This window comes from Gekko japonicus, unplaced genomic scaffold, assembly GCF_001447785.1.
Source record: "Gekko japonicus isolate JY-2015 unplaced genomic scaffold, Gekko_japonicus_V1.1 scaffold957, whole genome shotgun sequence".
NCBI classification, from domain to species: Eukaryota; Metazoa; Chordata; class Lepidosauria; order Squamata; family Gekkonidae; genus Gekko; species Gekko japonicus.
This window is the reverse complement of record NW_015162507.1, coordinates 529,832-541,246: the sequence shown is the minus strand read 5'-3', so window position 1 is coordinate 541,246 and position 11,415 is coordinate 529,832. Positions and strand designations below refer to the sequence as shown.

General features: G+C 50.6%; 1 protein-coding gene across 1 annotated transcript in view; it reads left to right on the top strand.

The window, feature by feature from the left end:
* LOC107106056 (CMP-N-acetylneuraminate-beta-galactosamide-alpha-2,3-sialyltransferase 4-like) overlaps positions 1-11,415 on the top strand; it is a 107,339-nt gene that overhangs the window by 13,131 nt on the left and 82,793 nt on the right. Inside the window, exon 2 of the mRNA XM_015406142.1 lies at positions 4,945-5,098. Within this exon, the coding sequence (XP_015261628.1) occupies positions 4,945-5,098 (154 nt within the window). The remainder of the gene's footprint in view (positions 1-4,944; positions 5,099-11,415) is intronic.

Below are 11,415 nucleotides of genomic sequence, written 5' to 3'. Positions count from 1 at the left end.
TAGCAGGAAGGACTGCCCTCGCTCCAAGTTGGTTGTGATATCTGATCTACTCACCATGAGAGTGACACTTCCTCTACTTATTATCGTTTGGCTATGTGACAACATCCTATACCCCACATCTAACTGGATACATGATGACGTGATCATTAATGATGCAGTGACATTGTTTGTGTGATCCCTGGTTGGCTGGGAACAGTTCAGGAAAATGCCATGGGTTTAAAAATGGTGTTGAAGTAGCTGTCAGCTGAATGAGGAAAGCGATAGGTACAAATAGGTAGTTAACAGTGTACAAAACTGATAATTAAGGGGGTTCCATTAAACTATTTGCCCCCGATGTACCTCTTCCTTCCTAAGTTTTCAGTAACAAAAAATCTGTGCAGTCTCAGCGATCAACGCGTGCTTCACTTTTCGAAACAGACAGGATGGTGGATAGATGCTTTGAAGAAACTTATGAACCAAATCAATTAAACTAACAAAATAGTGCTCCAAAGCCGGCAGTTGACTATCCTTTAAAAGAATCCCTGACAGGGAAAAGCAGCTGCTTTGACCATCCAAGGAGAGGGGAGGTAGAAAAAAAGTTTTGTTGTTTTGTCGCCTCTGACTTTCACAATGCCAGTTGCAAAGGGGCGGTACACGGGGTGGTTTCTGCCGCTTGGAGAACCAGGCACCTGCCCACCCCTGCTTGCTTAGGCATAAACACTCTGGGAGCCCATCTGCAGGCATCAGTTGCAAACTTCACCCTGTGTGGACTTTCCTCCTTTTCTGAAGCTTGTTCATTATAGATGCCTGGCTCTGTTGGCTTTCCTTTCCTCCGGCTCTTGGCTCCACATCCTTTGCCAATTGATAGCTTTGGCAGTGACAGATCAAGAGAGCTGGAGGATGGCCATTTGGAAAGATGGGCACTAGAGCTGTTGACAGAAGGCTGGTCTAGCCAGCCAGTCTGCCAGCAGCAAAGCAAACGGCTCCAAGAAGAGCCATATCTTGCCCCGGGGTGGTGAGAAACCAGAATACGTGAGACAAGGAAGCAGGGGAGGCCGAAAAGAACAAAGCTGGAATGGAGGCCCCCAGCAAGTCATCCCTGAAAGATTGATTTGCTCCTCAGGCCATGCTCTCAAAGTGACGTTCTTATGTGCTAAACTCGTTACCTTTTTAGTACAACATCAAATGCATCATGAGGGATAAAAACTGTAGCTTTCTCTAGAGTAGGGCCTAGTACAGTCATCCTTTGCAGAGCTGGGGGAGTTTAAATTCATTTACCAGACTTGAATAAAATGTATTACATTCTTAGAGTGGGTCTAGCTGTACTTGGCCCTAGATCCATCTTTGCCAATCTGGAAACCATATTTAATGCCGAGCTGAAAGATGTGGGGCCAGTTTTAATTTGTTGACCAGGATTTTTATCTAGGAACACAGGAAGCTGCTTTGAGAGCCAGCACGGAATAGTGGTGAGTGCCCTGACAAAGGGCACTTTGGCTCTTGAAAGCTTGTACCCTGAAAACCTTGTATTTTTTATACATGCATATGTGTGTGTGTGCACCCGGAAGTCATGGCGACCTCTGGTGACTGACCCTTACTGGGGACCTGGAGGATATTCCGAGAGATGGTTGAATAAAGCCTGTTCCGGCCTCCCAACTGCTGATATTCCAAGGAGGTCTTGCCAGAGTCGACCCTGCTTAGTTCCCGAGATTAAATGAAACTGGCTATCCAGGTCGGGGCCTACCCCAAAAACCTGGTTGGTCTCCAAGGTGCTACGGGACTCAAATCTAGCTGGACTAGGATCTGAGAAACCCAGGTTCAAAACCCTCCTCTGCTGCAGAAACTTGCTGGGTGACCTTGGGCCGGTCACACATTCTCAGCTTAACCCACCTCACAGGGCTGATGTGTGGATGAAAGGGAGACTATTGTAAGCCCCTTTTGGTCTGCATTACGGGGTGGAGAAAAGCGGCTTATAAATGAAGTAAAATGAATCGACACCATTGGCCAGTGTAGTGAAATTCTGCCGATGCCACGTTCTCTGGTAGAGAAATGCCTTCCCCAGCACCTAAACAGAGATGCCAGGGATGGAATCTGGGGTCTTCTTGCATGCAAAACAGGTCCTCTGGCACAGGTAGGGTTGCCAACTCTGAGTTGGGAAATTCCTGGAGATCTGAGGGTGGAGCCTGCGGAGGGCGGATTTTGCGGTGGGAGCTCAGCAGGTGATGTGATGTCATAGACCCGCCCTCCAAAGCTGCCAGGTCGTTCAGAGTGACTGAGCGCTGCAGACTGCAGATCAGTTGTAATTCGGGGAGGTCTCCAGGCCCCACCTGGAAGCTGGCAACCCCACTCACCAAGGCACAACCCTTCCCACTCATGAAAGATAAACTGTTATAGAACTGCTCTACAATTGTCATGTCCACATTTTAATTTTTTAAAAAACTTTTATCTCCCATCTTTCATCCCAATGGAGACCCTAAGCAGCTTACGTCATTCTCCTCTCCTCCATTTTATCCTCACAACAACCCTGTGAGGTAGGTTAAGCTGAGAGTGTGTGACTGGCCAAAGGTCGCCCAGCGAGCTTCCATGGCATGAATGAGGATTTGAACCCGGCTTTCTGGCTCCCTTCCTCTCGACTTTCTACTCTTTTTCTTTTGAAAGAAAAGTGGTTCTGAGAAGGGTTTTATCTTCTATCTCTTTCTCTCTCTGTCTTTGGTATTTTTGCATTTGTGTGTGTGTGCCCGTGCTTAGAAGTCATGGTGGCCTCTGGCGACTCTTACTGGGGCACGGAGGATGCTCAGAGAAGTGGCTTGATAGCCTGCCTCTGCCTCCCGGCCCTGGTATTCTCTGGAGATCTCCCATCCAAATATACTTGCCGGGGTCGGCCCTGCTTAGTTTCCGAGATCTGACGAGATCGGGCTTGCCGGGGCTATCCAGGTGAGGGCATATCTTCTATTTCTTGTATAGCCAGCTAGCAGCCCTATGTGGACGGTTTTAGCTGGCAGAACTGCACAGGTACGGTGCTTATCTGAATTCCCCCATCTGAACCGACTCAGAAGGAGCCACACGAGCTCCATCCGTCACCCCAGCAGGATCTGATCTGGCATTCTCCCAGCGTCTCTTATCTTTCAAATCTCCTTTTCAATTACGCCCATTAGGCCAATAATGTGTGTCGTCTGCCGCTCTGAGCCACTGATTGCCCATCTGCAGACCTTGGGGTGGGGTTGCGACTCTCCGGCCAAGCAGTCCGTGTGGGTGAAATGGGGGGGGGGGGGGGACGGGGGACACAAGCTGTCGCCCCCCGGCTGCCGCGATGGGCCTGCTGAAGACGGCGAAGTGAGAAACCGCAGGCCCTCCATCCTCCACCAGGCATAATGACACGCTCTTAATGGCCGAAAAATTATAGAGCACCTTCCTTACCCCAGCCGAAGTCGATCACACCCCCGTCTCCCACGGCAGTGAATTACACAGGCCGGGTTCATTGCTTTTAGCCTGTCTTCACTTTCATCGGGCCATTAATCTAAGGGGAAAAGGTCCCCCATGTTCTTCCTTCAGAGCAGTGCAGAGAAAGAGGGAATCGCCCTGCACTAACCCCCTCCACTGAATTCTGAATATCCACCTGCCCCTCCCTGAGGCTACGGCTGGGTGCTAGGCTTGTCAACTTCCAGGTGAGGCCTGGAGATCTCCCGGAATGACAAGTGATCTCCAGATGACAGAAATCACTTCCCCTGGTGGAAATGGCAGCTTTGGAGGGTAGACTTTATAGCACTGATACCCTCGTGGGCAGTGTTCCCCCTAAGCTGAGTCAGTGTGAGCCAGCTCATGGGTTTTTAGCCTCTGTCTCACACATTTTTTGTCTCCGCTCGGGAACTAACTCATGTAGCGGCCAAATCGCTCGCTCGCGGCTTTAATGCCAGTAGTTCACAAAGTAGGATTCTTGCTCACAGGACTCCACCGCTCAGAGGGAGCACTGCTGGTGGGGGTCTCTCCCCCCCCAACCCTAACTCTCACCCTCCCCAGGCTCCACCTTTACATCTCCAGGAATTTCCCAACAAGGAGCTGGTGACTCTGCTGGGGTCTTATTGTTTTTTCCTTGTTCTCAACTCAGGAGCGTTTATTTAAGCAGCTTGGCGGAGGGAGATGCATAGATGGACTTGCATAAGGTAAGAGGTTTAGGCCAATTTGTGGAGGGGTGCCTGGGGGATAGGGTTGCCAGCCTCAAGGCGGGGCCTGGAGATCTCCTGGCATTACAACTGATATCCAGGTTACAGAGATCAGTTCCCTTGGGAGAAATGGGAACTCTGAAGGGAGGGCTTTATGGGACAACATGGCTGCTGAAGCCACCCCCCCCCAAACACACACACACATTCTACCCTCAAAACTCCAGGGATTCCCCAACCCAGAGTTGGCCACCATATGGGGGTCAAGTAAGTAGGATACCAAAGAGCACAGTCAGGAGTTGTGCAGCATTTTCTGAACTGTTTGTTTCAAACGCTTTGTTTTCACAGTGTTCATTATTTCCACTCATTTTTCTTTAAACTGGTTTTAATTGGGACAGCTTAGAAACCCGTTTCTTATCCCTTGCTCTCTCCTGACTCCACCCACCCCATCTCTTCTACTGCAAGAAATGTTTGAGTTTAATGACTGGAAAGCTTCCATGTCAAACCCAGTACCCTCTTTTAAACACTGCAGCTTCTTCGGTATATTTCCCCCCAGAAAGGCACATTACATTCAAATGGTGTAAAAGGCCCTAAAAGAAGCAAACGAATCGGGAACGCCAGCGAAGTGAAGAGGCCTCTCCTGCCGATGTCAGAGAAACCAAACAGGAAAGGTTTGTCTGCTGCTCAAAATAACTCTCAACTTCCTTCCAAAACACCGTGTGATTGCTAAGCATTGGCTCAGTCTGCACATTGTCCGCTGGCTCCTGAATTGTTGATGCCGGCCTGCTCCGCGTTCCTTAAATCCTGGCAGCCTCTGGAAGGTGACGCGGGCGCTCCCGGGGAAGACGAGGCCGCGGCTGGAGCGGTGGAGCCGCCGCACGCGTCTCTATCGTGCGTCGTCGGGTCTGGCTTTGGCAATAACGACGACGAGTTGGGCGGCTTGCCGAACCTTCCGCCGGCGACCTGTAGATGGCGCTAGAGCGGCGTTGCAAATTACCTCGTTCCTACCTGCTGGGGGTGGGTGGGGGGGAGATGGAGAGCGGAGCTGGGTGGGAGGGTGTCCGTGCTGCGCGCGGCAATTTCTTTAATGGCTTTCTTCGGCTTGATAGATATTGAAGGAAGGCGCTTGTTGCTAGGGCAATTTCCATGGAGAGATAATAAGAGATCATTTTAAAGTGAGCGAAAGTATAATGGCGCATTCGGGTAATGAGGGAGTGGAGAGAGTAATGACTGGAGACCTCAGCGGGAGAACGCGTCGGGCGAGAGAGAAAGAGAGAGAGATTGGGTGGATTTGTGGCTAAGGTGCAGCACGCCCTGCCTCTCCGGAGGGTTTGTCCTGGCCTAGCCAGGGTGGGGAGGGGCTTGGGACCAGTGGAAGACTTGGCCTGCAGAAGGTCCCAGGTTCAATCCCTGGCACCTCTAGTTAAAGGACCTGGCAAGAGGGGATATGAAAGGCCTCTGGAGCCAGTTTGGTGTGGACTCTAATCTGGGAGAACCGGGTTTGATTCCCCACTCCTCCACTTGCAGCTGCCAGTGTGACCTTGGGTCAGTCACAAGTTCTTTCAGAGCTGTTCTCTCAAGGGCAGTTCTTGAGAGAGCTCCCTCAGCCCCCCTACCTCACAGGGTGTCTGTTGTGGAGAGGGGAAGGGATTGTAAGCTGCTGTGAGACTCCTTCGGGTAGTGAGTGAGGGGCGGGATATAAATCCAATCTCCTCCTCCGCCTGAGAGACCCTGGAGAGGCACTGCCAGTCTCAATAGACAATACTGACCTTGATGGACCATGGGTCTGATTCAGGATAAGGCAGCTCTGTGTGAGTTTGTGCCTGTTCGTAATGCTAGGATTCCTTCTTAAGAGTAACACTGTGTGGAATGTCTTCTAGGGTGGTCAAGTTTGGGTTGAGAAATTTCTAGAAATTTGGGGGTGGGCTCTGGGGAGGGTGGGGTTTAGGGAGGGGAGGGACCCCAGCTGGGTAAAATGCCATAGAGTCCACCTTCCAGAGCAGCCATTTTTTCTCCAGGGGAACTGACCTCTATCAGGTGAGCATCAGTTGTAATTCTGTGAGATCTCCAGGCCCCACCTGGAGCTGTCAACACTGAGGACCCATATGCAGCCCTGTGGCATTGAGCACCTGGGAGACCCACTCTGTATGATTTGGGGTGGGGAGGGAGGGCTGTGGCTCAATGCTAGAGCATCCGCTTGGCATGCAGAAGGTCCTGGGTTCTTGCCTCTGACATCTCCAGTTTAAAAAGGATTAAGTTGGCCACCAAATGAGAAGGGAGCACTCACTGAAGAAGACCCTGATGCTGGGAAAGATTGAAGGTAAAAGAAGACGGGGATGGCAAAGGATGAGATGGTTAGACCGTGTTATCGAGGTAACGAACATGAAATTAAGCAAACTCCGGAGTACAACAGAAGACAGCAGGGCCTGGCGTGATGTGGTCCATGGGGTCACGAAGAGTCGGACTCGACTGTGCGACTGAACAACAAGAAAGAGGGGAAGTGAAACACCTCTACCTAAGGCCTGCTGAGAGCCGCTGCTAGTCCAAATAGACAGTTCTGACCCCGATAGACCCAAGGTCTGCCTTGGTATAAGGCAGTTTGGTGTGCGTTCAGAGCTCCCTCCTTTAAATATCAAATGCCCGCCCCCCATCTATCCACACTCAGAACAGTAATAATTAAAAAACTATCCTCTCCAGTATCTTGTTTCCCACAGTGGCCAACTAAATATTTTTAGAAGTTTGACAAGCAGAGAACTGAGGACCAAAGCCTCTCTGTGCTCTCGTCTTTCCCCACCTGGTTTTCTGAACTTAGTGGGCTGCTTTGGAACATAGAGGCTCCATTGGTTATTGTGAACGAGAGTGAACCCGAGCACTCGGAATGCACGTGGGAAGCCATGTTGGTCTGAAGCAGCCGAACAAAGTTTGAGTCCAGGTCTTAAAGGTGCCACTGGACTGTTTTGGACCGGGGGGCTGGGGGGGGGGCTCTGCAGCTTACCTGGCTGCTTCTTGCTCTGACGGAGGGCTGCTGGGAGCAGGGGGTGGGGCTTGTTGCATGTGCCAACACAGTTTTAATCTGGGTATAAGCTTTCATGTGCATGCCCACTTATACCCTGAACCAGACTTTGTTGATCTTAAAGGTGCCACCAGACTCCAACTTTAGGGTTGCCAAGTGTATCTTTGCCGGGAGCGGGGGGCTCCCGGCCGGCGTCCGGTGCGTGCGTGCTTCACGCACGCGCGCCGCACGCACATAACCCGGAAGTGACGGGAGGACGCCAGGCATGCTGGGGGCAGGGCCATGGCCATACAAGGGAAAACCAGCGTGCCCGGCGTGCCCACATCACTTCCTGGTGACGCGCACGCAGGGGTGGGGTTCCCCCCGGGGCCCAATTCCGCGGCCTCAGAAATCGGGCCTCCAAAGCGGGGGGTTACCCGCCCCCCGCCCCCACTTGGCAGCCCTAGTTATGATATTTTAAAGCGGACATCGAGCTATTGAAAGGATATTCCACTGATAGCTGCTGGATAAGAGACCAAAAGAGTTTGGGCTCTCCGAGGCATTCTGGGAGCATCCGTGCATCATGGCCGGGCTATTCAAGGGACGCACACGACATGCTATATTTGAGGAGCTGAAGACAACAGGAAGACTCCCGGTGTGAATTGCTCCGGATCCCAGGGGGGCCTGAGGCAGGGAGGAGGGGGCCCCTTCCCTCCTGTCTGGCTGAGAGCTGTTGAAGCTAATCAAGGCGCTCTCTTCAAAACCGGAGACAATGTGTCCAATTAACATTAAGGTGCTCGGTGTTGATGGGGCCCTGGGAAAGCGGCAATTTGACAACAGCCGCTAATAAGTCTTAACATTTAAAAGCCACTCTCAAAACAAAACAGGAGGGATGTGCCTCGTCATGAGGTGGAGTGCTCCTTGCTTTTCCAAGTGAGAGGGCCACGGCGGACCGCTCCCTCCCTCTGTCTTTCGAGCTTTGCTGGCCTCAGCTTTGTTGGGCGTGTAGCCCATCGATACATCCCAGTTTCCCCAGTCGGGGCAAACGGCAGCTCTTGGGGTCCATTTCAGGTTGAGAAAAAGGTGCACATGGATGGTTCGGCCTCCTCTCTCTGTGTATGCCACACAGACCTTTTTTTTAAATTGGGGTTGCCAGCTCTGGGTATTACCTGGAGATTTTTTGGGGGGGAGGCTGGAGAGGGTGGGGTTTGGGGAGTGGAAAGACCTCAGGGGGATATAATGCCATGGAGTCCACCCTCTAGAGGAGCCATTTTCTCCAGGGGAACTGATCTCTGTAGTCTGAAGATCAATTGTAATAGTGGGAGATCTCCAGGTGCTACCTGGAGGTTGGCAGCCCTAGTCCCCCACACACCTGAGAGTTAAGTTCAGCTTATCTCTGGTCTGACATTGGGCAGACTCAGGAAACAACATAGCTTGAATCTCAGGCCAGCTCCGGAAAGTCTCTGCTCCACGCTTCCTTCTCTGTCCATCAAAACTGTTTCGGGACTTCTCAGTTTGGAAAACAAAGCAAAAGGAAGGCAGGGTCGAGGATTATAAAATTATGCACAGTGTGAAGAAAGAGGACAGGGCTTTTTCTCCCTCAGTGATAATGCTAGAATTCACGATTACCCGTGGTGAAGTTGATGGATGATAGATGGGTTGGAGGTGGAAGCAAATGGAGAGAATTTCTTCTCCGCCTCAAAAGACTCGAAGTTGGGGGAGTCACCCAGTTAGGAACAGTAGTGCAGACAGGCCGACAAAGAAGTACTTCTTCACATGTACGATTATTGTACAGAATTTGGTGGTGTCAGCTGTGGGCTTAAGTGGTTTTGAAAGGAGATTAGACAAATTCATCAAAAATAGGTCCACAGCTGGCTTCCGGTCTGGCTCCCGCAAAAGGCAGACGCATCCTCGGGTTGCTTCCGAGGGCGCCTTGCCCGCCCGCGGTGGAGGAGGGAATCCGCGCAAGCGGAGACCCGAACGAGCCCCTCAGATGAGAGGAGCTCGGATCCGGGGCGCTTTAGGGCGTTCTAGGGGGGAGTCTCTCTTTCGGTCGAAAGATCGGAGATTGAGACTCTCGCCATGCCCTGCCCCTTTGGACCTTGCTGCGTGAGCGACCCCGTTCTACGGGGTTTAGCGGAACCACCGGGCGTCACCGAGTGATGAAGCGAATATCCGAAAAAAATGGAAAAGAAAAGACTGGCGTAACTGTGAGTTGTCAAAATACAGAGAAAATGAACTAAGAACGTTTCCCCCCCCCCCCTTCAGCGGAAAATGAGGAGGTTAATCCTCTATAAGCGAGAAAGAAAAAAAAGAAAAGAGGGGGGGCATGGACTGAGCGAATAGTGATGTTTTCCTTTGATGTACTTGAAAATAAGCAAGAGGTTTTGTTTCCCTGGAGCGCATTTTAAAAACTTTACTAAAAATAAAAAAACAAGATGTCGGAGCTGGGTAAAGACAAGCGGAGGAGAAGGGAGGGACTTCCGTCTGGGCGTTTGTGTCAACGTGAGTGCCGGCTGTTTAATATTTGGACTGTGTATAGCTATGAATCCAACGGGGATTGTGAAGGAAAAGAAAAGTTTGAATTGTGACAGCGAAAAGTGCCTCATGAGCGCTTATAAAAGTCAACAATTGAAGAGGAGAATCCAGCGAAGAGATTGGGAGCGGATAAAAGCGAAATTGAAATTAATACCATTCTCAAAGCTGGAGATCTCCGGGCATGGCATGAAAGGAAGACGACTTATAGCACAGGAACTGAAAGAGTTAACAGCGACCCGAAGGAGGAGGGGAAGAAGCCGGAGGGAGAGAAAAACAGAGGAAGCCCCTCCCGTCACTGAGAGTGGAAAAGTAACCAGCACGTAAAAGAAGCGGTTTTGAATGTGCCCTGAAGAGACTTTTTAACAGAAATTCAAAGGAACATTACTAACATACTAATACAGAAAGTAACTGGAATGGAAAAAAGATGTTTGACAACACGCAGAAGAAGCCTTTGATGATTGGACATTACTAACAGTTTAATCTAACAGTTAATAGATCACTCAGCTTTCTCTTCGTCCCACTATATACCTTCCCTATTTTTCTTTTTAAGCGAAACTCCTCCCCTTTTTAGGGGAGTCAATAAAATCTTTATACAAAAAAAAAAATTAGGTCCACAGCTATTGGTCACGGGAGCCAAATGGAACCTCCAGATTCAGAGGCAGTATACCTCAGCACACAAGATTGCCGGAGACAAACAATGGGGCAAGGTTGGTTGGCCACAGTAGTATGCCACTTCCATGTGTAAGAGCAGTGTACCATTGCATAACAGTTTCTGAGTGGCACATAGGACGAGGGAGCTATTATAGTCACGATCCTGGAAACATGTCGCTAGCCTCTGTGGGAAACAGGATGAAGAACTAGAGGGATCTCGTCCAGTGCTGTGGGGCTCTTCTTGTACTGTTTTATTTACAGATGGAGTCTGCACCGAGGCTGTTAGACGTCTGCAGTGTCTGAGCTAAGGAGTAATGGGCTTAATTACAGGCAACGTATAAAAGACCATCTCCCGAGGGGAACGGTAGTTGCCACCTATTTTGAGCGGCCCCTGCATGGCTCCTGAACAGTTTCTCAGAAAACAACCTAGAGGCCATTAACTTTTCCATTCCAAAACCCCAAAGGTTCAGAAATATGATGCTCTGTAACCATATTTCATTAACTGTAGGTGGGGAGGAGGCAGTCTGCAGAGATGAATGCCTCCCGAGCAACCTCTTGCTCCCAGTTCCAGGCACAGATTCGTGCGTCATGCTCACAACAACATAAAGACGCTCAAATGGGTCAGAGGCCTTGTGCTCCTCCGATGATGTCTGGAGGGGAGGGTGGCAAGCCGCCTAAGCTCTGTTTTTGACACGAAATGATGATCGCCTCATTTCTTCTCCCTCTGATGTCCGGCAAATCACTTCCTCTTGCTGTGAGTCACCGCTAGTTTCAGAAGAACGTGGTGCTGTGGCTGCGCTCGTGGTCCATCCCCAGCCAGGGATACAGCAAATGTAATAGCAGCGTGTTTACCCAAGAGTCGTGACATCCCAAAGGTTACAGCGAGCACTGACATGTACACAGAACACTCCGCTAAATTCAGATGGTTGTCCAGCTGTTCGGAGGATAACAGTGCTGCAGCTGGCAGTGATCACTGTTAGGTGATGCAAACACAGGAAGATGCTTTTTACTCTGCTGGATCGGTGCACCTGGCTCAGGATTGTCTCCTCTGATTGGCAGTTGTTTGCCAAGGTCCCACCCTGTCCTATGAAGCTCACATCC